Source organism: Candoia aspera, chromosome 1 (assembly GCF_035149785.1).
Source record: "Candoia aspera isolate rCanAsp1 chromosome 1, rCanAsp1.hap2, whole genome shotgun sequence".
Taxonomy (NCBI): Eukaryota; Metazoa; Chordata; class Lepidosauria; order Squamata; family Boidae; genus Candoia; species Candoia aspera.
This window is the reverse complement of record NC_086153.1, coordinates 85,561,727-85,589,209: the sequence shown is the minus strand read 5'-3', so window position 1 is coordinate 85,589,209 and position 27,483 is coordinate 85,561,727. Positions and strand designations below refer to the sequence as shown.

The 27,483-nt window shown below is 39.5% G+C and overlaps 2 protein-coding genes across 3 annotated transcripts in view; one reads left to right on the top strand and one right to left on the bottom strand.

Moving 5' to 3' along the window:
• NUP43 (nucleoporin 43) overlaps positions 1 to 10,430 on the bottom strand; it is a 361,785-nt gene extending 351,355 nt beyond the window's left edge. The window contains exon 1 of the mRNA XM_063308859.1: positions 10,425 to 10,430. The gene's annotated coding sequence lies outside the window, so the exon portion shown is untranslated. The remainder of the gene's footprint in view (positions 1 to 10,424) is intronic.
• Positions 1 to 27,483, top strand: part of PLEKHG1 (pleckstrin homology and RhoGEF domain containing G1) — a 92,390-nt gene that overhangs the window by 18,415 nt on the left and 46,492 nt on the right. For both annotated transcript variants that reach the window (XM_063308770.1, XM_063308778.1), the window contains one exon: positions 26,179 to 26,711. In XM_063308770.1, the coding sequence (XP_063164840.1) occupies positions 26,179 to 26,711 (533 nt within the window). Of the gene's footprint in view, positions 1 to 26,178; positions 26,712 to 27,483 lie in introns of those variants that run through there.

Below are 27,483 nucleotides of genomic sequence, written 5' to 3'. Positions count from 1 at the left end.
GTCTTAGGCAACTCAGTTGGAATTGCTTAGAAGGGCAGTAGGAATAAGGACTAGACTGTATGTGTGAGAATGTCCTTGTCTTGCTCTTACAAAATAACAGGTTTCATAAAAGAAACTCACTCTACCCCTTTTTATTTCTTAAGATTAAGGAGTAGATGGTCAGAGAAAATATAACAAAGGCATATAAAAGGACTTGGAGTGGCTAAAGGGTAGAAGAAAAGCAAGATTCTTTTTTTAAAAACTAGCTAGCAATATTTCAGTCTTCAGGTAAATAAGATTTTGGAAGCTTATGTCAAAGAAGTAGCATTCCTTTGGAAGTTGAAGCAGCTATTTTTCTTCTTCAGGTGTTTTGTTTTATTTTGTTTACTACTTGTGTATAACTGTTCCCATCACTGTGTTTTAATTCTGGGCAGTCATGCCCCCAAAAGAATCATAAACTGAATATAAGATAGAGTTGGATTGGAGCACCATTTCACTCCTCCAGAATTCACATTTTCTGTACATTAACTGATTTACTGAGGGGAACTGTTGAAGCTGAAAGAGAAGTGGCTTGTTCATCATCATAAATTAACGACTATGCAGAACTCCCCAAGGCACCCAATTTTCCTCTCAATTAATTACGTCAAATATTCATCAAGAGGCAGCATGTCATCAACCTTGGCTGTGGGGGTCAATCTGGTTTAGTACTAGGATGACAGGAACATCTGGGCATTCTAGGGTCTTGGGGTAGGTTGGGAAGTTGAAAAAACATCCTAGAAGAAGGCAGCAGCAAACCAGTTCTGTACTGCATCCATTGCCGTTGCCAAGAAACAGCAAGTATGCAGTCAGCAAACATCAAACTCAGGGGCATCTTCTCCTGTTTAAACATTCAATCTTACTCAGCCCAACTATCTTTCATTAATTTATGAACTTGGAACTAATTTAGCCTCCCACCCTGCCTCTCAAATTACAAAATCCACATTTAAAAAAAAAAATGCCTCTTGCCTGCTAAGACCTGGAGCCCAATTCCCCCCGTTCCAGCTATATTGCAATATGAAGCATCTCCCTAGTGCCCCATCAAACTGCCTGCAGAAATTTTTTTTTCTCCACTTTGCACTCCTGTAAGGATGAAGTGCTACTACAAAGACCGGCAGAGGTTAACCCTTTTTACTTTCTGTTCTATACCACTGTCTTGAGGTGCAGATAATTGCTACAGAAAAAGGAATTGCGCATTGATTTTTTTCCTTTATTTTCTTTTCCAGATTGCAGTTTGGCACCCACTGCTCCCTCTAAAAGGAGCTGCCAATGCCACACATATTGAGGGTAAAACATTTCAAAATAGAAATACAAATGTTTACAATTTTCTGTTTTTAAAGCTGCAGGAAAGCACTTGAGTTGGCAGGGCCTAGACCTATAATAATGGAATAAGGGCCAGTGATCTATAGGAAATCTTTCTCAAAATGTGAGTTTGCTATTACAAGACTTCTTATGTTTGCAGTGTTCCATTGGGGCTAGTGTGCTTTGCCAATAAGATTGTGAAGACATTTGCATTTCAGTCAGGACATGGAGCTGGAAAGAATTGCTCAGAAGTCATCATTTTTAGAAGGCAGCCTTCATGAATGAAGTTAACAAGAAACAGATGGAGCTGCATTCCATGATCGCTTGTGCTGCTAATAAATTCTAACCGAAGCCAAACGCTCTGGCATTAGGGGACTGATCTGTAATCCTTCTGTCTAGTGCTTTCCACAGTCTTTTCAAACATAATAGGATGGCATTTTTTGCTTCCAGACAAAGCGCTTCTCCACTAGGCCCAAAGCAGCCAGAAAAGTTCAAATGTTACATTCCGATCTTTATTTCTCATTTATTTTATTATTTTTCATTGTTTTGATATTTGTTAGTGCCAGTAAGAAGCATAGTATTTTACACAAAACAAATTCCTGCCCCAAGGAGTTTATCATCTAAAATCTGATGTCAAGGAATCAACAGAGGAAACAGAATGCTGGGTAAACAAGGAAGAATGTATTAATAATACCAGTTTCACTTACGGAGGCTTAGTTACAGAGATGCAGAACAATGCTCTGAATATTTACTCAGATATAATGCTTAGCTTGTTCAGTGAGGCTTACTCCTTAGTAACTATGTTTAGGAATGCCTGTTATCTTGGGGAACTTACCAAAAGTCCATTCAATAATGTAGTCTAATCCTTTAGTTCAACTAAAGGATTAGTTTCAACTTATATATTTTAAATTTAGTAGGTAAATAACTTCTAACATTAGTGCCCTGACAATGCTATAAACATTTTACTCTAATTTAAAGCTGTCCATCAACATCCCCTTCAGTCACAAAAAGACAATGAGAAATACATGAAAAACTAATGTTTTAATAGTAGATACACAGTATTTTGTTCTATTTTATATGAGGATTTTTTCTTAATACAACACACAAAAGTAGTTAAATTTGTATATATTTTCACCAGTTTTATCATATTATCCATGAGTAGTCAATTCGAAGGTTTCTTAGAAACTTTTTATTTTTTCCACTTGCTGCATTAGTATGATCAATAACAAGATATGAGAACTGTATCTGGAAGACACAAATTATCTTTCATATTAGCAGTTATACTATCTACAGTCATATGGCTATTGTATAATATTTGCATTCAGCAACATATCAATCCCACCACAGCATACAATATTTTTTATATACAAGTCTGATCAAGGTATTTCTAAATGGAACTGCATTTTTGTAAACACACAGATCCTGTTGTACTGAACAGTTATAATAATCTTAGAATATCATCTTAGAACTGGGTGGGTATTTCCTATGTCATGAGTAGTCTAAAACCAGAGAAGAATATATGATGCAAATATTAAGTCCCAGCCTAAATCGCTCTGGTTTCTTTTGAAACTTGTACATGTAAATTTTTAATCATTCAAATCTGTAGAACAGAAAAATGTGGTTTTGAAAGACTTTGAAAAGGATTAATCCCAAGCACCAAGGACTCCACAGGATTAATCCCCTCCTGAATCCTCCGTTTTAAAATCCTGATCTTAAATTACTTGTGATTTGTCTTGTTCAGTGGACTGGGTTGTTAGTGAGCAGAAAAAACTTATTGCCTTTGTCAGCGGGAAAACCTCCCAAAAGAATTCCAATCCACAAGGTTCGATGATACAGAGAAAAGAGTTTATTTGTAACGCATTTGCAAAGGCGGGTTCCCTCCATGCAGGTGCAGGAAAGAACCAAGAACAAGGTTAACACCAACTTTTTATACCCTAATCTGTCCTCCCCCTCTTGTTGAGGGCTCAGCTCACAATCTTCTTGTTTCCCAAGCATTCTTGAGTTAGTTACTAAGTTTATGTGTTTATGTGTCCGGGATGATTCTGCCATCCTTATCTCTTCCTCCTTTCAAAGGCTAATCCCACTCAAACACCTCTTTGTAGACGCCAGCTACTCTACACAATCAGCTATAAATTCCTAACCTAAACGGCTCTATCTAACACGCATATCCTCAGCCCCACAGGTTCAGGGTCCGGTCACCCACCTGTAGCTAACTCCCTTTTTCTTCTCTCATGAGTTTGAGGCACCTTCAGGGGATGCTCTTCACCCCCCCCCCTCACAACTCCCCCCTTTTTCTCTTACTTCCTTACTGCCTCAAACTCAAGCAACATCTAACGCTCCGTCCTCCACTTCAAGCTGTCACACAATCCCCCCCATCTGAATACATGCAGGGGCACATTGAATACAACAGCATATTAATATGCATAAGCAAACTACAGCTATAATCACAAAGCAAAGCTGTTTTATCCACCCAAACCCTGGTAACCAGTCCCATAGCCAGCTCCAATCATCATCTTCTCCCAGGTTCTCATTTCCCCATTGTTGATGATGCCGTTTAACTGAAGCTTCCATCTCTTGGATGGTGTGAGTTATAGGCACCAGCCCATAAGGCTAACAAATCCATACCAGTGGATTAACCGTAGTTCCATACTACAGGTAGGCTGGATTTCAGAACTGTATCCTAATCCCTTTTCATATGGAAATAGAAATTCCCTATTGTGCTAAATTGAGTCTTCAAAGCTTCCCTTGAACCCTGTGACTCTCTTTTCCAGGTTCAGGGACCCGTATGGTCATCAAAACTACAAGGTATTAGACAAAAGTTCAGGCGCATTTTTCTTTTTCTGCACAGTCCAGTGTCCAGCAGTATTTGGCAACACCAGTGTCTTCTTTAGGGTTTCTCCCAACTCAGTTGCCGACTCCCCTCTGTCTGGTTAAACTCGATTTCCAGACTTAAAAGGATGCGTCTGCTATTCCAACAGGAGGGCTCTGTGTTCCTGTAGATAGGGAGACAAGGACAAGACTTGCGCAGATAACTGTTTCAAATACTTGCAGACAAATTTCCTCCCCATGGCATGCATGTCTCCTACTTCTCCACTAAGAATTCCAAGATAGAGTCACCCATCTCAAATGGACTGACTCCTAGTCTTTTCTTAGGAGCAATCCAGAGACTTAGTATTGTTACCACAAAGGCCTGTGTCCATGTTCTAGACACACAATCCCCCAAAGCGTTTGTCCCATGTGACCAGATTGGTAGGTGTAGTTTTGGATATATCTAAGCACTACTTTGAATAAAACTAACTTTCTTGCCAATAACTTCCTTAAAATCAAAACTTGTAAAGCAATCACAACAAAAAGAAAGCATTGACATAAGAGCCCATCTAGTGTTTGGACTGTTTCCATAACCAAAATTGTCAAAACAAAAACAAAAACAAAAATTCAGATAGATCATACCAGTCCATGGAAGCTCTACTTAAAACCATACATTGTCCAAAATTTTCCCTCTCTCTCTCTCCTGTTTTTATCATCATGTGCCATGTTGAGGAGGGATTAAAATTTAATCCATATAAAATTTATAAAAACACACACACTTTTCTAAAACTGGAATGCCAGGGGCAGAGCAGAGTGGAGCTGTGAGAGCAAAGGGGTGCCCCCCCCTTCTCTGAGTCATTGCCTCTCTGAAACTGCCCACATTCCCCCCCTTTTCACAAGAGGAGTAATCATTTCCTTCTACAGCAGAACGAGAAATCTCTGAAACTTAAAAGATTGTCTCTGATGTGTGTAAAGGCACTGCAAAAGGAAGAATCCTAAAAAGATGGGGGAGTAAAGGATCTTCTGTAAAAGCACTGCCCCTCCCCTCTGTCACCCTTCTGTCCCCTCATCTGGATCCTCAAGCCTGTAACAAGCAGGCAAGAGGCAGACTGAAGGGGGGAGTTTGGGTGAGACTGGGCAAATAATGAAACACACATACTCCTCAAACAATTAAAAAAACAAACAAAACAAATGGGAAAGGATTGACAAAAACCTTTCAACTTTCCCATCATATGCATTCAAATTACATAAATCACAACACACACACACACAAAACCTAAGGAATAGACTCACACAATCTCTCAACTCTCCTTTCACAACTCAAAACAGTTTCTCAACCTTACGTGTACGCACACATTCAGACAAACAAATGCTCTCACAAAGAAAACCGCACACCAATGCCTCAACAGGCTGTTGCCACATGCAATCCATCACAGCCCTGCAGGAACACAGAAGCTCCTCCTCCCTGCCTCTCAGCCAGGAGAAAGGAATGCTTTATTAAAAGGGCGATAGCTCCCATCAAGATGAATCTAGCCGATCCCAGGCCTATTGGAGACAATCCACACTCAACTGCCCTATTGTGATTCAACTCAACTCCCCTCCCCAGAGAGCCTGCGTCTCTCCAGGTCCTTTTTGTGCCTGTCTGTTTCCCGAGCCCTCCATTCCATGGAATACCTCCTCGACCCAATCTTCCGAGAACTCCCCCTGCCTCCCCCTCTTTGGGGCCGCAAACCTTGAGCTAAAAACAAGGCATGTCATCTTTATCTTTCTTTTTCTCATTTCTCCCTCTCCTCCTGGGGTTGCCCTGCAAACACCCTGTTTATTTATGAGCTCCGCCAGCACCCCCCTTTTTCTGGCAGCTCAGTATAGTCTACCTGTGCCCTTTGAAACGGCCAGGAGGCTAACGGTCGCCCCCCCCCCTTCTCTCTTTCTTTCTAGCTGCCTTTTTGTTGACTTTTAAGCAAATTAAGCATTTCCAACACACACTATGGGCTATGGTCCATATAGTTAAGCACCAAAACTTTCCTTTCACTGCATCTACCAAAGCATCAGTTCCCCAATGCCCTTCATGCACTTTTTCCAGAATTCCCCTCATAACCTCGGGAGATACTACTTCTACCCCTCCTTCCGTTTGCCATCCTTTTTCTGTTTCTCTGCAACCCTCCTCGCTTAACTTTTTCTTTCTTGCTCAGTGGGTTTCCAGACCGGGCTCTCTGGAGGGTCCAAAATTGGCACCGCCACCATTTGTAATTCCAATTGGCCAGCGGCCTCCTTCGCCCATTTATCTGCCCACCGATTTCCCACCACCTCTGGGCTATGGCCTCTCTGATGAGCTGGTATATCGCTGCACTGACCAACTCAGAGGCAAAGCTCCCTCTCTATCATTTCCCCATTCCCTTCAACAATCGCAAAACCCGACTTCCTCTTTCCCTCTTCTACTTTGCTTGACCCATCCACAAACCATCTTTCTCCGGTGCTTAATTGTGGTGTTATTACAGGGAAAAACTTCTTTCCCTTTTGTCCCCTTCTAACCATATTTTCCAAAATTGTGTACCACCCCATAGGCATTCTTTCTCTCAAGTCATCTCAACATCACAAGTTCATTCTTATTTCTTCTCCACTTTATTTAATTCACTTTTACCCAATTCCCTTCCACACAAATTAAATTGGTCACCTACTCACAGCACTGAACACATGGCACAATCAAATCCCATGTCCTTCCATTCACAGCAAAGCCAAAAATTTGGAAGACCCGCAGCCTGGCCAGGGCTATGGATTTCTAAAAACCTGAAGCATTCCCCCTTTACTGTGGAGGAGTTCAGTTCCTCTAAAGGGACAGGCTCACGTTTAACTCCTTAAGGGACAAGCTCACATAGCTTTTCTCTCCCTTCCTTCCCTCTTCAGACTTTCTCTCCTCAGCTCAGGACAGATGCCCATGCCACACACACACACATGAGCACACACACACACTCTCTGCACCATTTCCCTCAACAAATATACATACCAATACACAGGCAACTACCTACAAACGGAAAACATTTTCACATACTCATACAAATTCTGACAGTCCTGAAGGACTCCCAGGATTGATTTCTACCAGTTCTCTTCTTCCCCGCCATTTCCACACCGATACTTTCCTCATCTCTGAGTGGCGGCATCCTGCTGTGTTCCCTTTGTTCCATAACCTCCCTTATTGTTGCTACCCTGATCCTGCCCTCCTGCTTACATTTTTCTGTTTCTTTTAAGAAATCCTCTATACTCTCCTCAGCCCATCTTGGTTACTGCCTTCTCTCACCCTGATCCTTGATCAGCACTAGCCCCCTCTCGACCTTCTGATTGTTTTACACCCAAGGTAGAGTACTCCAGCCCACGCTGGATTTGCTTTCCAGCAATTTTAAGCCTCTGACTGTCGAGGGCAAAACTGGGCCGGCCTCCCAGCAAGCGCTGGCTAGTTTTTAAAGTCCGACCTCAACCTATGGCATCGAGACGAGTTTAAAAAGGCATTCCTCATCGCTGCTGTCCTCTTTACTTACAAAAATGCCTGTGGGCGGGTCTGGCCCTTCCCAAGACACATGTTACCAGACTTCTACATGAGGCACCTGGTCCGTGAGACCATGTTCCACAATATAGTTCTTTAATTGAGTGATCCAATACCCATCGGACATCCCATTGGGATCCCAAAAATAGGGACGTTCGGGATCGACCAATGGGTATTTTGGCCACTGTTTTGTGCACAGCTTAATCATCATCACCTTCTCTAATCCTCTGGTATACCTTTTCAGCCATGGCATGCTCCACTGGTTTATAACCAGTCCTAAGGGCACATCCGGATCTGGCCCTCTGCTCGGGGCTCCAACCCCGGCCTCCAGTCTCCTAGGTAGTTTGCTCTGTGCCTTCCCCATGACTGACCGGTCTCTTCCTGATCTCGCCCCAAATAGGAGGACTCCAGCCCACGCTGGATACGAATTTTAAGCCCTCTCTTTCGCAGCGAGATCCTATCAGACTCCCAGCAGACGCTGGCTATTTTTAAAGTCTGACTTCTTCTAAACCCGTCCCCAAGGGAACACTACAGCCGACCTGAGGCACCGGACTCTCACGGCTACCTGCAGGAACTGCGACTGTTTAACCACCCACACATGGGCCCCACGGTCAGTCACGACTCCCCGAGCCTTACAACTCACCTATTCCGACCCTCGTCAGGGTCCACAACTGGTCCCACCAACTGATCTCCAAATCAGCTGGACTTCTCCACCCCCGGCTCCAACCGCTGGGTGCCTCTCCACCCGCTGCTCCAACAGTCGGGCTTCGCTTCTTTTCTCTGGATCGTCGCTCTATATAGGAACCTGGGCAGGCGGTCCCGAGGGGTCTCGAACAGGGACACTTCAACAACGGGAAGTGGTGGCCACTTACCCTCTCATAGCAACCCCTCTGGATCGGTCCTGAACCTCAGGCTCCTGGCTGGCTCGCCAAATTGTCAGCGGGAAAACCTCCCAAAAGAATTCCAATCCACAAGGTTCGATGATACAGAGAAAAGAGTTTATTTGTAACGCATTTGCAAAGGCGGGTTCCCTCCATGCAGGTGCAGGAAAGAACCAAGAACAAGGTTAACACCAACTTTTTATACCCTAATCTGTCCTCCCCCTCTTGTTGAGGGCTCAGCTCACAATCTTCTTGTTTCCCAAGCATTCTTGAGTTAGTTACTAAGTTTATGTGTTTATGTGTCCGGGATGATTCTGCCATCCTTATCTCTTCCTCCTTTCAAAGGCTAATCCCACTCAAACACCTCTTTGTAGACGCCAGCTACTCTACACAATCAGCTATAAATTCCTAACCTAAACGGCTCTATCTAACACGCATATCCTCAGCCCCACAGGTTCAGGGTCCGGTCACCCACCTGTAGCTAACTCCCTTTTTCTTCTCTCATGAGTTTGAGGCACCTTCAGGGGATGCTCTTCACCCCCCCCCCCTCACACCTTATTGTGTTTCGGTGTGGATATATTTTAGTCTCTAATTCACTCGTTACCATTCATGAATTTTAAGTTATTTGTCTGCTATGACCTTTGGCTCTCACTTGTTATTGGCTCCACCTATAGTGAACCATGGTGGCATTCTGTTCTTCACCTGTCAGCACAGTGAGAACCTCCAAAAGTCATCAGGGGAAGCCATCTCTCAGTATTACCAGGCATGCAGGCTAGATTGAGAAGTGGGCAAGGGCAAACTGCTTCTCTGTTGTTACCCCAAAAATGACATGGCTGTGTCTATGAAGTCATCAGAAGCTGGTTTCATCTTGAAGGAAACTTTTTTTTTTTACTTTGTTTTCAGAATGCTCTCCTGAATTATAAAATATTGCAACCAAAGGGACAATACCACATACTCAGAAGGTTTTAGATGTGTGTTTCTTAAATGCACTGCATGACAAACTACGGTAGGAACTTCAGAAAGAGACAGGTTTTTTGTCTGACACACAGTGGGAATGAGTATAAGAGGTATGTTGCTTAGAAGAAGAAAAGACAATTCTTACTGGGCAAATATTAGGCCTTGGAATATGGTAACTGAACTTTGGATTTTGGAGAGAGATTTTAGATAAATCTGATTTGAAAATAAAAAGTTTGCACTGGTCTCTGGAAAAGATAGTGCTTGTGCGCTCTTTATTCTTTTAAGCTGATGCAACTGTTCAACATGTGTAGTAAAGCTTTCCAGAGAAACTATGTTTTCCACTGAGTATGCCAGCTAATCGGTGGTGCTGATTACTGTTGGATATGAAAATCACGAGAACTGGACCAGAGAGTTCTGAAAAGGAACTTACTTTATTGAGCGGTTTGCAAAGCGCGGTGGGCACCTCGATCAGGCTACGCAGAGTCTGATCGAAGGAAGAGATGCCACACCCTTTTCCTTTGTTCGGACCCTTATATGCATATTTTTTGGTTACCTTTCCTGCCCCCCCCTCCGGGATAGGTGGGTTCACACTCTATAGGTCATCCCTTCGCCCGTCGCCTTTTCCCTAGCCTGATCTCCCATTGGTTAGGGTCTCAGACGCACAATCTTCCGACCGCCTCATCCCTCTTATCCTTATTTTCACCAGACCTTATCTCCTTGTTCCCAGTAGAGGCCCCTGCCTGCTATTTCCTCCCTTGCATTCTTTTGGCACATCCTACTCTAATTCATGGAGAGGTCATCCTGATGTTGATTGCATAATGCTAATGGCATAGGGTCCCACCATCTCTCTCTTTCTGTTAAGCTACTCACAAAGAGGCCCATCTTTTCCCTTTGTTCTCTCTTGAAAGCCTGCCAGTTTTCACCTCATTATCCCAAGGTTTTCACACATTGAAAGCTTTACCTGTGTTAACTGTCTCTTTCTGTCTTCGTGTTAGTTTAATTATTTAACATTATGTTACTAGCTTAAACTTTACTATTAACTATTATTAGTATTTACACCTTAAAATCTCCTCCAACCAAGATCTATATGATACTGCCTTATATGTTTATATAGATCTTGCTTATTTACAAATTGTATTTTTCTATACCTTACATTACTGATAGTGGCCTCCCAGAGAGTTACTATGTCTTGGAGTTCTTCAATAGTGAATGTGTTAAATTGTTCAGCAGTGCAAAGCCTTGATAAATAATAGTTGGTACTTACTCATACTTAGAGCTAGCTGCCAGTGTGAAAAAGAAAGTGGTTTTTTAATTTGTGTATTTTTATTGAAGTAGTGGCAGTTCTTATACTCTCTGCAATTATATAATTAGAATCTGTGTTAAGTTTATTGGAAAAAAGTGAATCGATGCCCAAATGGAGTGATGTTCAGCAGGATATTGTGATAAAGCAGACTTCTCCTATCTGGTGCCCTCCAGGAGTATTGGGTCTCTATTCCAGTTGGAATTCAGTGTAAACAGGGAATAATGGGATCTGTAATCCAGCATACCCACAGGGAATCCAATTGGGAAAGATTATAATAAAAGAAATTGTCACATAAATGCCAATTCTAGAAATATTTTAATAATTCTAATGTGCGTAGGTTAACTGATCTATTATGAATTATTTTCTTGATATCCTTCCATTTTTATTTCTTTTTATGAGGTAACAGCTCTTGGCTTTTTTAATTTTAATTTTACTGACAATGTTTTGCTGTTTATTCTAATATTTAATATACTTAGCCCTGACCTTGATCAGACTTTCTGTGAGAGACAATAGAGAAAACTGTAGAGGTTGTGTAATTGTTCATATTCAGTATGAAGAGATGGGTCTTCCTCTGATTTTAATGTAGCTGGTCCCTGTCCTTGTTCCTTCACCCATAATGAAAGTTAGGTATGGAATCTAAACTTTCATGTTATATATTTGCGTTCATTTAGATTATATATTTTTAAAAAACAAATATTTGTAACTTGTCACAGGGCCGCAACTAGGGTCTGTGTCACCCGGGGCAAACATGGATTCCGTGCCCATTTTGGCACACCCCCCCCAGCACTCATTTTGCCCCCCCCAGTGCTTATTTTGGCGCCCCACCAGCACGGCGCCCGGCGCACATGCCCCAGTTGCCCCCCCAGTTGCGGCCCTGACTTGTCATAGTGTTAGGCAGATCAGTAACCGACAGTTTTAAGCCTGTTCTGTGAGTTCAATTGGACCATACTGCCAATTTTTATCAGCAAAGATACCCAAAGACTCCCAAACTACTCCTTTGAGTAGTTCTGTTGCAGATCACCAGCATTTTGTTTTGAGAAGAATACTATCTTGCTCAGCATGTTGCAGTGTCTTCTTCTGGCCAGAGCTAGTCTAACTGGTAGGTTTTTTTAAACTATTTATGTCTATTATTTATTTACTTATATTTATTTACTTATTTATTTATATGGCCAACTATCTTATGTAGCACAACTCTGGGTGGTTCACAATAACAAACCCAAAAACAGTAAAACTAGAACCTGGCATTTCAAACAGCATTCTCCAAACATCACCAGATAAAATCCCCAGGCTCCAACCTAACCCTATCCCAATGCTTGCCAGCTTTTTGGAAGGCCAAAAGGGTGGGGGCCTGCCAGGTCCCGGAGAAGCGTGTTCCACAGGGCAGGGGCTGCTATAGAAAATGGCAACTTTTGAGGGAAGGGACTTGGAAGCCCAGCCAATGCAGCCAAGAGGAACAAGTAGATACCCTCAGGGAGAGGCAGTGCTGCAAATAACCTGGTCCGGTGCCGTGTAGGGCTTGAAAGGTGATAACCAGCCCCTTGAACTGCTGAAAATAATTTCAACCTGATAACTTGCTCTGTTATGGTTGTAACACTGTGTATCACAATCTCTTTCTTCTTTCAAGGGATTTTTTCTTGCCACCACAAAACCTTTAAATAAAGAACCAACCCCCTGTGTTCAAGATTAGAAGGAAAAAGCTTCTGTGGATATGACTGTGAAACAGGATTTGAGGCTTGATGCTTTCCATTTTTTTAAAGTTACTATGCAGTAGTAAAAAGAAAAAAAAATGAAGTCTTGTTCTGGTTTCATGAGTGGGACCTTTATCAAACCTATTAGTTTACAGCAGCAAACCTCGGTAAATTACCCAAAATTGGGTAAAAGTGGTTTTTCTGTAGGTAATGACATACAAACCCATTAAATTGACTTAAAGTGTTTTACCTACAGTGGGAGAAAGGGCTTTCTGATAAGTAGTTTTGGGTAATAATATTTGTAAGCCATCCAGTGTAACTTTTATTTTATCTCTCTCTCTCTCTCTCTGAATAAGAAAGAAAGAGTGAGTAAGTTTGGGAAGCACTGGTTTACAGGATAAATGCACCAGGGAAACAAACAAAAAAAACCCTGTGTGTTTGATAATTTCCTGATAACAGATCTTTATCCAGGATATTGTCCTAACATTTTGAACCCTTTATTTGCACAAAAATATATTAGTATTAATAGTATAAAGCAAGAAAAAAAAAACTATGTGGGTTTTATATTTGCCGGAAAAAATTCTGATGCTGTAGATAATAATGTAGATAAGTAATGAGAGCAGCTTGACCTTTCTCTGTGGCCTGCTGTGGCCACGTCCGTTGTGCGAAAGGCTTTTTTGTACCCACCCGTGGGGATAGGAACAGAGCAGAATGGAAATTCTGTAGACCTGACACCGCTTGTAATATTTTTACACACCCACCCACCCATAGATACACACATTATGCTAAGTCTGTGATCACTGTCTCAGCTGGTTCGTTCCTGGCTGCACAGATTGTAAAGATGTGTGTTTTTTTTAGATTTATACACTTCTATTTTCTTAACGTCTTTTGATCACAAGGAAACACATTGTATAAAAACAATGTATTCAGAAATATTGTTTTCCTCTATACAGGGTATCTACTCCAAAGGGGACACCGGTATACCTGGAAAATACTGGCCTTGTATATTAATGGGCCTCTGGGCCTTCTCGGATTAAGCCAGTGGACTATGTTTTTGGCTACACTCTTTTCAAACTGCCTACCCTTTTAATGATTCATGGGTATATTTGAAAGAGCTAGTATATTTTCTGGAAAATATAAAAGAACCCAAGTCTAACTTTCGTGACTTAACAGCTCCCCTCCTTGCCATCCCTCAGTCATATATAATAATATTGTGTATATTTGCTATGACTGTAATCTCCCATTTATTTTCCAAGCAATTTTGTTACAACCTCTATGTTGCTAAAGCTGCAGTGGGAATTTAGTTGACTTAGTTAAAGTTACTCAGGGAAAAAATGTCAATTTCTGCTCTGACAGATTTACATCTAGATTTTTAATAAAGTATTTGGATATAAATTCACTGATCTATTGAGGGATAGAGGGATACACACACACACACACACACACACAAGATAGCTGGGACTCTTGCCTTTTGCAAAAGAATCTCTGTAGAGGCAGTGGCGGCTGCTTTTCAGTAATGTCATTCTAGAAAGTGCTATAGAAGAAGGAAAGGGATAGAAGAAAATAAAACTACTTATATTATAAATTATTGGCAATCTATGGTCAATATGGCTTCCAGATATGGAATACATATGGACATTATTGGGAGGTGGGCTCGGTGTAGTTTGTACTTTTTTTCCTTTATCTACTGAGCATTAGATCTGAGGGAGGCTGGGAGCTGGCCATTCAAGCTGCAGTCTGGCTAGCATTGTCAAGGTGAAACCACAGACGGGGCAGATCATAGGGAAGTAACTTGTCCTGTTCATATGAATTCTCTTCAACTTGTTCATCTTAAGTACACAGGCATGGTATATGGAGAGGTGAGGACAATCACTTGTTTGCCGACTCTTACTCTACCAGGTTGATTGAAACAGCCAGGCCAGGACTGGCCCCAGGGTTATGGGAGGTGATTAATGCCTCCTAGAGTGAGTGATATCTCAGTTGCCTAAAAGAGGTAGTCATATGACCTTTACTGAAAAAGCCCTCCCTGGACCCAGAAGATTTTTGTAATTATAGATCAGTCTCTAATCTTCCATTTTTTGTAAGGTGATGGTAGCTTTACATCTCTGGATTCATTTGGATGAAACTGATAATCTGCACCCATTTTAATCAGGGTTTCACTCAAAATATGGTACTGAGATGCTTTGGTCACCTTTTGTGGATAAGGGGATGCAACTCTACTGTTACACCTGGATCTCTCACCTTTGACCAAGATGTTTTTCTAAATTGATTGAGAAGGTGGGTCTTGGGGACATTGTTCTGGAGTAGTTCTGAACCCTGGGATGCATTGTAAAGTATAAAGAAGATGACCTTGATAGAGATATGCAGCCCCTTTTGCCTAGGCAACAGCTTCTGCATATCACCATCAAAGTCACCTTCCTCACTCTGTATATACATGCAGAAGATGGTTCTGGAGGGAATAGTGTTTGACATCTAGATCATTGACCTCAGGTTGTCTTCTGTGCTGTTTAACATCTACATGAAACTGCAGGGGGAAGTCATCAGCATATAGGCAATACTCACTGATATTGTTCCTTACCATTGAATTCCAAGAAGGAATTATTACCCTTGAACATTGTTTAAATGTTATAATAGGCTGGATGAGGGAGAACAAGCCAAAATTAAAAACTGGTCCTGGAGGTTGAGGTGAGGGCTCTTTTGGATTGAATTGCACACCCCCAGTAGGGAGGAGCACTTTTGCACAACCATTGCTAGCACATTGCTCCTGAGCCACTCAGACTGAGCTGTGATCCCAGTTGATCTTTAAAGCTCTAAACAACTTAGAATAGCTGAATATCTGGGGACCAGCTCTCTTGCTTTGAACCCAAGCAGCTAACTTTGATCAGGAGAAAAGACTCGTTGAAGATCTTTCTCCTATCAAAATATTACTTATCAAGTATATAACAAAGGGCCTTCACCTGCTATCTATTATTTAACTTTCAGTTGTTGAATTTGTTTTTCTAACGATACTGATTTGAATTTTACCTTGGTTTGTATTGGATTGTTTCCATTCTTTTATAATTATTTTTAACTGCTGTAAGCTGCCTAGAGTGTTTTATAAAGAAAAGGTAGGATATACTTTCGGGGGGGGGAAAGGAAATTCATATCCTGAGTGAGAAATGCTATCCATTTTCCAATACATGCAAGAATTGCAAGTTAACCATTTTTGTAATATAAGTTTTAGCAACATCACTACTTTAAAGCAATGAGGATTTATCTCACTGTTTCTGAATGTATGTAATTGTGCAGAATGTTTGACACCTTTCCCCTTCCACTTCAGCTTCTCCAAATGGGTTTTACTTGTCATATTAGCCCAAAAGGAGAGGCCCACCTTTCAAGAACTTGTCAAAATGAACACGATGCCTCTCTGCTGGGTATTTAGGGAGGTGTCCACCAGAAAGAAATACAATCTCTGTGGTGACTGCATCATGCCTAAAGCTACAAAGTTAATGAACTGGAAATATCAAGGTTTATAAATCATTTTATATTTGAAAGAGGGCTGTGCTATTTATCTTCTGGGCTTTTATCTTGTCCTTTGTGATTATTGGGAATGGGAAGGGTGGAGTAACAAACTGTGAATGGATAGTCCACGCTCTGTTATTTGTCAAAGAGGCAAGCCAGGTCACAAGGTAAATCTTGAAACTTAAACTAAGAAACAGTTACCTTCTGAGAAGTAGAGGAAATGGCTGTGCAAACTGTTAAGAATAAAAAATAATAACTGAAACGAAGTTGAGAAAATTGAATGGTATCCTATGAAAATTTAGGAAAGGGATGAAAAAAGGTTTTACAGGAAGTCTAGAGAGAGGCCACCCATTTCTGTTGTGTGTTGCAAAGGAGGAGAAATCTATCTTGATGAAAAGGACCAGGTAGAGATACGGTAAGTCTGCCCCTTGTTAGGCAAGGAAGCTGTCCTATGTTTTGTGTGTTTGTGTGTGTGTGTGTGAGAGAGAGAGGGTGTGTATGTGAGAGGGAGATCCTACAGGGGTGGAGGAACATAATGATTAACAACAAACAAAAGTACACTGTGAAACTAATAGAATAATTACTGAGGACGGGGGCATTCACTGTAAAATTCAATCAAGGTGTTTTGATATACCTGGGTACTCCTACATCAACAGTAGTTAAGGATGAAATGTGTTTTATGTAGGAATATCTGCAGTATGATGCACCGATTCAGTCATCACTGCACTGCATTGCAGAGGATTATTAATACATTGCTCTGTATTTTGGGGAAGAAGCTGTTTTAATGTCCTTCAGAAGATCTTGGGTTGACTATAGTTCATTTATGTGTTAACTGAAGAAAGAAATGTAATACTTGCAAGTCATGAAATTTAGACCACAATGTTCCCTCAGCCATTTATAATTGGTTTATTTTAGGAAGCTAATTTTTCATCAAAGCACTCAAACTGTAAATTTATTTACATTGCAAACCAATATCCCCTAACAAGTATAGAAACAAGCAAACCTGAGATGCCGCTTAAAAACAAAAACACAAACTGTTTATGTTATATTATATTATAAACTGTCCTTTTATAACACAATCTTCCAAAATGTCCACATTTCCCCTCTCCTTGTCTCCCTGTTCTGTGAATTATCTGAAACTGTTTCAACAATTTTGCTCCAGAAAATGAAGATAAAATGTTATGACAAATACTAAAAATTGGTCTCTATGAAGATTTTGCACACTGTCCATTATTTATTTATTTATTTGTATTTTAGGCTGCTTCCCATTAATAGTAATCCCAAACCAGGCTATAATAAAATTAATAGTAATAAACTTTAATAATAAAGCCATACTAAATCACAGACTTTAGAACTGTGAAACAGGATCATGACAACAGTGATAGAACTACACTAGATGCCACAGTAGCAGTGAGTTCAGGAGTAACAAGAGACCAACCTGTGAAAATTCTGAAGAAATTTGCTGAAATGTATGTGTGTAAATTACAGGATAGGATTAAATATGTATAAGATTAAGTAGCTAAGAACACCTGAGAGTTAATGTTTTGGGGGGATTAGGCGATCTATGAGATTCCCATGTTCTTGGTTCAATATTAGCAATCTCAGTTTTTAATTTAGTTTTTAAAATGGTTTTGTTTCTTGCATGGATATGAATAGATCCAAAAACGGTCATGAATCATTTGGAGGGAGGGAAGAAATAAATTCATCGATAACTTCTAAGAATAAGGCCTTTGGCCATATTTGTGGCCATTGAAGCAAATCCTGTTTAGTTTATATAGATGACAGAAGCAAAGAGAATTCTAAAAAAAAGCAAAGCAGCTTCTATGTCCTGCTTTTGGGGTTTGTAAGAATGTTCGTTTTCAGATAGATTTCAGTTCTGTTAGCTGAGTTAAAGGCACGGGTGTTGGCTTTGGAATGGATTAGGGATGGAAGATCTGAGAGAGCAATGATACTGTCTTAATAATTTCTCAGGGATGACAACTATTCATAATGAAGTTCGGGTTTTTAAGAGTGGCTTGGGAGAATGTTGATCTCTTGATACAAAATTACAGCTGTGAGTCCTGAATCAGCAAATGAACAGGTGGACCACGCAGCTAAGGAAGAGTTGAGTCACGTTTGTTTTGATACTTCTCTGCCTTTATTGCCTTTGGAGATCAAATGCCAGAGAAAATAGAATATCAGGTATAAGTGGAAGAGTAAATGAGTGACTGGAATTGTTGGAAGGTTTTTGGATAAAATAGGTCTGTATTTCTTGAGTATTGTCACATCTTTGTGCCCTTCAGAATAGTTTATTGAAGATGTATAGTACAAGTGATATTGGGGAAACAGCTGACTGTATTATTTAGGACTGTCTGCTACAAATCATAGAAGACTATTTCTGCAGGAATTATCTACTCTTGTGGGATTATTTTCTGTGGAAAAAATGCCTTGGAGTGCTGTCTTAGGGCCCTTGTGGCCTTTTTAAATGTTATGCTCTGGGCATTTATGAATTAAGTAGAGTTACAGCTTCTGATTAAAAATGTAATAAAAGGGCATGTGCTGTCTCTGCTTCACCACTAAATCAAAGCAGGAGCAGTAGTATTGAGTTCAACTGAGAGGGTAGGCGTCTGGCAGATGTTGAAAGCTAACTAATTTTGGAGTCATTTGTGAATGGAGAGAGAAAAGCATCTATAACTGAGATGCTGATGTACACAATAGCCCAATACCAGGTTTTTAATAGAGTTCTAGAAAGCAGCTTAGAATCACTCTGATGAAGAGCTTTGTTGAAGGAAAGAGGTGGTGCAGTTTGCCTCTGTGAAGCATTTCATGTTGCCTTGTGGCCTCCCTGTATCCCTTACCTCTTTCACTTGTGGGAGGCAGAAAAGGTTTCTGTCCAGAAGCTATGTCTGGGCAAGCGCTGGAGCAGAAAACGGAGGGATACACATTGCTTTATAGCATTCTCAGTCTTCCATCTTTGGCAAGAGTTGCTGGAGAATGCCGAGGCAAGAGCATTGCCTCACAGATTGCTCCTTTCTCACAATTGGCTGAGAAGGACCACAAATTAATGTGCTTGTTTTGCTTTACTCTTCAAAGTGAGGAGTTTCTGTGGCTTCATAAAACAACTTGGAGAAGGTTCTTTGCTCAAACCTTCATTGAAACAGAGCCCCCCTGCAATGATTTGCACAGTGCTAGCTTTTAATGTTTAATGAAAAAGACATGAACTAGTCCCCCATGCATTTTGTTTTTTAAATAGACTTAGGGTGGAAATTAGCACAGTAGCCAAGTTACATACTTGTAAGAATTAGGTGTGCTGAAAGAAGTATGTAAGAAGGAAAAGACAGAGAGAGATCACCAAGTTTCCCTTGGATGTGCTGTAAACCAACTCAAATACAAAACTCAAGATGTCCACATTTAATTTGCTATGTAAAATTTACCTTCTCAATATGCCCAAACTTACCCTAGGTGTTGGCTCAGTGAAAGCGTACCAGCGTGTCTTTTTATTCTTTTGTACCAATAGATAGCTACTAATTACCTATCTCCAGTTCATATTTACTTTGTGTTTTCTTAATGTTGTCAGGAGCGCAGCAGTGGTTTGAAGAAAAGCAGCAAAATGCTGTAAGAATTGCCCTGCTAAATGTTTTTCCTTCTCAGCTCTCTGCTTGAAAGAATAATTTGCAGAGGGTTGCCCAGCAAAGTGTGCATTTTAAAGTTACCCACAGTAGTGTCTATTGTCCTGTTCTTGAATTGAATGATGTCATGTTTCATTTAAAGCTCTTAGCAATGCTCAGAACTGCATTTAGTGCAGGCAAAGAGAAAGTTGTGAATCAGGTTCCAGTGCAAACCTTTTGTGTGTGAGGGGTTTAATAGCTAAAGGCTGACTCATGCAATATTTCTATCAAAGCAGCTGTATAGACTAATAAGACTCATTTTACCTGAGGGCTCCAGGGTGGTAATTTTGCAGCTGCTGGAACTGAAGGATGCCTTCATCTCTGGTTGCACAGGTAGGTAATACGTCGTTTTGGGTAGGAGGGGGAGGGAGAGAGGTTCAGTCACTGTTTAAAAAGTTGGAGGCATTCCATAGTGATGAGGTAAGTGTTGCAGAACATTCTCCCCCATAAAAGTGCTTGGGACCCCAGGATGTTTCATGGTATGACAGAAAACTCTAAGACGGTAAGAGTCTGCAGGACAAACTGTAGGCAGTCTGGAGTTGCTAAAAAGCTTGAATTCTTGTTCAGTTCTTGGAGAACTGGGAGTGAGCTGAAAGGTTTGCACAGTTCTTGGGAATTAGGAGGGAGACCATTATTTGAAACACTTCAGTTGCTATAGGTTGTGTATTTTTAAATAGGACGTTGTAGGTTACTATGATGTGCTAAGCGATAGAGAGCATGTTTACAGACTATAAAGAAGGCAAATTGTACCTGTGTTAATTGAATAATTTGGGGTTTAGCTGCTGCTGCTGCTGCCCAGACTAGTTGAAATGACTGTGATATCTATCCATGGTGCTATTTGAAAACTTCAGTATTTAAGACAGAGTGCCCTATCAGTTAGGAATTTGTATGTGTGTATTTTCTTGATCCAATAGCTTGGTATTTTTGTGTGCTTATGTGTTGATCCATATTTATTTATGGAACATATTTATTTATTTATTTATTTTATCAAACTTTATCACCACCCATCTCCCTCCCAAGGAGGGACTCTGGGCAGTTTACAATAAAAAATATTGAAATATTGTCCTATTCAAATAATATTTACACCTACACAGCCTCCCCAGTTGTCATGAAATGAGACCTGTGGAGCTCACAATTGATTTCATTGAGAATAAGAAATAAAAATGCAGGCGCTGGGTTGTATAATGTTAAACTTGTAGATAATATATGTTTAAGCAAGAAGATAATAGTATTCCTGTGAATCGCAAATGTCCACTTTAGGTACCTTCATTCATTTAAGAGTATTAACCATTCAATATAAATGGCTCATCGAGATGCATTAATTTGACTTTTGAAGTTGCTAGAGATAAGAGATGTTTTAGTGATTGCTATAACAGTTAAAGGCTTAATATTACTGAAGTCATGATCAAAGAAAGCATAACTTGGTATAGTTGTTTTTAGAACTTGGTATCATTTGCATTGGAAAACTGGGTTCATACGTGTTTTTAAAATGCATGTTTTCAAATTTAGTTATCTGTGGGTGTGGAAATAATACAGTTCTCAATCTTACACTGAAACTATCTTTACAGTGTGTGTGTGTGAGAGAGAGAGAGAGAGAGAGAGAGAGAGAAACCTTTGGTTGGAATATCAGCAAGCAGTATGTAACCTGACAGGGAGGAAGCCAGACAGGGTGGGGAACATTACTACATTTGTGGAAAGTTATGAACGAGATAGGATCACGTTACTAAAAGGTTATTTCCTAGTGAGTGTTGATAAACATGCAATTAATCTTTTTTTCCAGCATTTAGCTAAACCAAACCAACTTAACACACCCTTCTCAACTGAAGATACTAAGAAGGTGTGTAGAATTGGGCTTTCCCCCCTCTGAATCACATTTAAGGCTGGAGTTAAATACAGTGCTCAACACTGGTATGCCATCATGGAGGTCTCATTCAAATCTACCCCACTCCAGTTTTATTTAGATTTATCTCTTATCTGATAGCAAATGAAATGAATCTCAAGAATAGGAAAACTGTTGAAATGAACAGTTACAGATTGAAGAGAACTGAGAATATGCTGCCACTTACTTCAGAAGTTCTGTGTTAAGTATCATAGATATTTTCATTTCACTGTACTTCTTTATTGACAGGATTTTTGCCAAAATATCTTACAGGGCAGTCTTTGAGTGGCTTTGGTTTGTAGTAGATGTTGGGAGAAGACAAGAACTGTAGTGGGTGGGATAATAATACGAAATGGGTGAAGATTTTCTTTACTGAGTTTGAGAGGTAGTTAAAGGATATGTCAAGATGATTTTATAGCTTAATGTATAGCTTTTGTGTGCTTAAAGTTAGTCCCTAAAAAGATGGATATTCAGTTGTTCAGATTTGAAAAATAGTGATCAGAGGGCATTTGAAAGGCTACAAAAAAGGGTTCAGGTACTGATGTAGTCCTGGGATGCAGGTTGCCCATCTCTGTCATAGGGACATAGAAATTGAAGGAATCTCAAGGATAATCTAACACAGTATCTTGCCTTTCAAGTTATTTGGACTTTAGCTAAAATCCAAAGACTTTAGAGACTTATTAGCAGCTAGGCAGCAGTACCTAGATAATCTTGAAAAGCTAAGCAGCATTGGACCTCATTCATAATATAAGCTAAACTGAGAAGGAAAAAAAATTCCAGAAGCTACTGGGAAACCACTTCTATAGCACTGTAACTAGGAACTGACCAGGACTCATGATCAATTAGAGGGGGATTTTACCTTTAAAGGTATAAGTAATCATTTGTCATGATGATGATGATGATGATGATGATGATGATGGAGTTTGCTTTAAACTGTAGGTGAATACAGCATTCAGTAGAGCTTAATTCCATTTGAATAAGTCTATGTGAAATTTGAGTTATTTGTATTTTTGGTGTAATTAAAAAAAGTTCAATCCCTGACATTGTCAGTTAAAAAAGAATAACATGATGAGAAATATGTACCTTCTGTTGAGGATACTGCCAATTGCTGTAGATAAGACTAGTCTAAATAGGCAAATAAGCTGAATTATTTTACTATACTGTATAGCAGTGTTTCTCAACCTTGGCAACTTTTAAGATGTGTGGACTGCAACTACCAGAATTCCTCAGCCAGCCAGCCAAGGTTGAGAAACACTACTGTATAGTATTACTCTGAACTTTCTAGCTAGTGTGCAGCAGCAATTCTGTCTACAGACACATTTTCCAAGGTTTTTTTTTTAAGTCAACCCTGAATCTAGTCCAAAACAGACATATTGTTTGCAGGCAGGGTTTGAAGATGGATAAGAATGGGATTACATCTACTGGTATCCCCTCATCTACCCCATTAGCCTCTCTCTGTATGACTGGATTTTGTTTGTGTGTGTCTGTGTTTGAAACAACTTGTATTCACTGAGGTTCTGGGAAAATGCACAAAAGATAGGAATATGGATTGGAGACATAATCCCAAACATTCATTAGCATTTGCATCTTTGATTTAGAGACAAAGCTACAATATTCAGGTTACATCACTTGAGCTGGTTTTCACAGTTCAAAGATTTTGCTTTTGTTATTTGCTACAGTTCTGTTAGTGAAGGCTTTTGAAAACACAACACTGAAATCTATTACAGTTATTTTTCATTGCTTTTGGGGGGGATAAAAGGTCATAAAATTAGAATAAACCCTGTGCTTTTCTCTCTCTCTTTCTCCAGCTACAAATGTATTCTTTTAAACTGTAGGAATTCTCTGATTTTCTCTGTGGAGTTTTATGGTGGAACTGTGTAGTGTTGACAAAGCAAATACAGTTTAGGAGTGGAGTGCTTTTGGGTTATCTGTAATTGAGACGACATAGCAATGAACAGGAAGAAAGGCTATAAGGTGATTGAATGAAACAGGAATTCTGTACTTCAGCTAAGGTACCTAAAGCAGTTAATCAAATATAGTTTGTTGTACTTTTTTAAAAACCTATATGTCTTCTGATAAATTAGAGGAAAGGTTTTCCATTTATCTTATTTATCCAGATTCCAAACCAGTCTAACCTTGAAGAGAACTTTATATTGTTTTAGTGGTACTATATTGGTGATTAAAAATATTTCATTATCAGAAATCAAAGGAAATAACTTTTCTGCTACTTTGCTGAAGAAACACTCTGCTTACATTATTTCTTACAATAGATCTTCAGTAGTTTGCAACTACAATTAACTTTCTGTTACATCGATAAATGGTAACAATGTCCTTTTATTTAACCCAATTCTTGATGACTGCATCCATGCAATTTTTGTGGCAGGATAATTGAAAAGGTTTACCTTTACGTTCTTCAGGATCTTTTTTAGTTCCTAGTCTAGCACATGATACTTGTAGAGATTTTCTTAAATTGAAATATTAAAAAATCAAGAATTTCTAATGTAGATTTGAACAACCCAGTAATTATTGACAAACATACTATAGAAGTTATATCTATTAAATGATATGCCAGGAGAACTTTTATCTATTTAACAAGAAGAATGTGTCATATATTAGATAAACACAGAAGATGAAAATAAAACTGATGGTTTATGTTGACTTCTTTGAGTCACAGTAATAAAAGGAGAAAATGTAGGGCTTGGTGAAGACAGACCTATCAGTAAATTCACATAGGTTACTAGCTCACTAATATTTTATTCTCTGATCTTCAAATTTACATTTTCTTAAAACCTAGGAGATAAGTTTATTCAGAATGGGTCCCATAGTATAATCAAAATATTGATGCATCTGTTGAATAATATCTACTAGAGTAACTTCAATCAGGATAGGAAATAAATGCAGATCTTTGCTAGATGTTATTGAACAATAATATATTAATATCTCAGGGTTAATGTGTCACATAGTATGCTGCTTTTCAACAACATGTGTTTCAGAATGAAGGATCCTGTAGCATAAAAAGTTTAGAAGAAGATTCTGAATATTTCTGTTCATATAGTTTTTGTTAAAAAGAATTGCAAGATATATGGATGTGGCAAGCTTAATAAATAAACATAATAGAAAAATCTTTTTAAAAATCTGGGAATTCTAGCCAAGCCAGATACTTCACTTCTTCAGTGGATTATTATGGATTCCTTGAGCTAAAATAGCAACATACCCAGTAAAATGTGAATTCATACACACAAGCCTGATAATGCAATTAAGAGTTTTTTGGAGTGGGGACCATAATAAATCTAATGAAGAAGAAAACAAGGAGAAAGAGAAGAAATAAAATTTGTTTCTCAATGTGCTTACAGGATTTTTCAACAAAAGCAACTTATACAGAGCATCATTCTTCTACAGTACTATGAGGGCTGGGAGGTACAGTTTTTGGTTATAACAAAATGGTTACAGGAAAATATTATGGCAACATGCAGATACCTAGTACAGAAAGGACTACCACTACAGGTAGTCCTCACTTAATGACCATTCGTTTAGTGATGGTTTGGACTTACGACGGTGTTGAAAAACTGACTTGTGACTGGTCCTCACACTTAGAACGTCGCAGCATCCCCATGGTCACATGATCACAATACAGGTGCTATGGGGAACCGTGTAATTCATCTAACAACCACGTGGTTCACTTAATGACTGCAGTGATTTGCTTAATGACCACCACAAAAAGGTTGTAAAATTGGGTTGGATTTGCTTAATGACCACTTTGCTTAGCAACCAAAATTCCTGTCCCAATTGTGGTCGTTAAGTGAGGACTACCTGTATACTAAGTGCAGCTCAAAACAGTCACCAGATGATTTCTACAGCAGATTGGGCATTCAGGCTTTTTTTTTTTTTTAACATTATGGATGTCCAAACAAAACAGGTTAATAAGCCAGATTTCATGTCCATATGCATAGACTCAAAGGACAACTTTTGAGAAAGGCAGGAGATAAAGACACAACAGAAAGAGCTCACAGAATTATTGTTGTATCTGTGTATTCTTTATTTGTTAGGAGCTGCAATCTCTCCCCCTGCCCTTTATACATTTGTGTGTTACAGTAGTTTATCCTTCCTACTCATATTAAGTGTTTACAGTTTGATAAGAACTTGAAAATTGTCTGGACTGGTATTTTCCTCTGAACTTCTTTTATAACAGTTTTGTAGATCAGACATTAGTAGTTTTCTTTTTGTTTAGACAGGCAAAGCTGTACTAATGGATTTTTTTTTTGCATCACTTAATTTAAGATCCATTAAAGTTTTGTTTGTTTTTTGCAGTTTTGTCTAGGTTGGCCTTATAATCTTTTTGATTATCTGCCTTAGAAAGACTTGCAAAATCAAGTTGGTTTGTTGTTGCAAACTTGGGAATCTCAGTGTTGATGTTTTTTTAAAAGCTCTGCAAAAGAAGTTAAAAATAGAGAGAGGTAGAAATCCCTACTGATAGATGATTCCTTGAAATGTTTATATGCAGTGTTGCTGCAGCAGATTCCTCCTGGTCTACTTGTATTCATTGAAGTGTCTAAAGATAGCTACCCATGTGATTACTTTTCTGTTTTACAAGTAAAAATTGTTTTTAATGAGATCCAATATACATGCAAAATTAATATTTATTTTTCTCTCTCCATGAAGATGGCTACAATCTTAGTGTGTTGCCTCTGGTGATGGTGGGCACAGCCCCCAAGAAAACAGGGAAGAACCTGCGGAGAGAAGACAGACGCTTCCTCTACTGCGGAATCAAAACGATGGAATTGTCAGACAGTGACCGACCAGTCAGCTTCAGCTCCACATCATCCTCAGCATCCTCCAGGGATAGCCACTGTTCCTGTGGTAGCAGAACAACCTTGGTTTCAAACAGTCATCTGGGTTTGTTCAGCCAGGATAAGGAAGCAGGCGCCATAAAGTTGGAGCTGCATCCGACCCAGCAGTTTTCCAGCAAGGAGCTAAGAAAAAATAACCCTATCAAGGAACAGCAATCTGATGGAAATCTTGGAAGAAACCCAAATATGCCACGAAAACCTGAAACAAAGGAAAATAACAAAAACTGTGTCATGTCCCTGATTGTTGAGCCTACAAGTCCAAAGCTCCTGTATGTTGACAGAGTGGTCCAAGAAATTCTAGAGACTGAAAGAACATACGTGCAGGATTTAAGAAGTATTGTGGAAGTAAGTATGTCTTTCTCTCATTTATATTTGGCCATAATGTGGAATGTGTAAATTGAAATTAACACAGAAAGAATACTAAGATCATGTAATTCCCTTGCAGGGCTGGCAATAAATTGGTTGCTGTGGGAAGCAGAGGCAGCTTGAAATGGACACATGCTCTGTCAGTTATAATATTGAAACAGCAGACAATATGCATTTCTGACAGCTTTAATTAATAATTAAAAAACACTTTTAGTTAAATAGGTCTTTTCCAGGTTTTATTCAGGTCTGTTTGTTGCTAACTTCTCATTAGCTTTTCTACTTTTTTGGCTTATGTTTCATCATGTGATCCCACAAAAATCTGAAATCTTATGAATTGCTACCATTATTACTTATGGCCAGTCTGCACATAACACTGATAGTTGTTACTTTTAAAAGTAATTGCCATCTACATAAAGCATAGTCAGTTAGCACTACTGAGTCTGAAGATTAGGTTTCTCCTTTCCAGCTGCAATCTCAGGAAAAGTTGCCCATTCCATTCTTTTATATATGAGGGGAAAAAAAGTCCTATTAGCACCAGTGAGGGAATCTAATGCTGAACCTCCCATGCCTACAAGCTACCGTACGAAGGACTGTCATCCCTGATGTTGTTGTTGTTGTTATTATTATTATTACTTAAGTTATCCTTATTAATTATGCCAGGTGTACAGGAACCCTAGAAAGGTAGGAACCTTTTGGGGGAACAGACTTTACTACCTTACTTCTTGCTCTGTTTTAGAGCTTTCTCATTAAA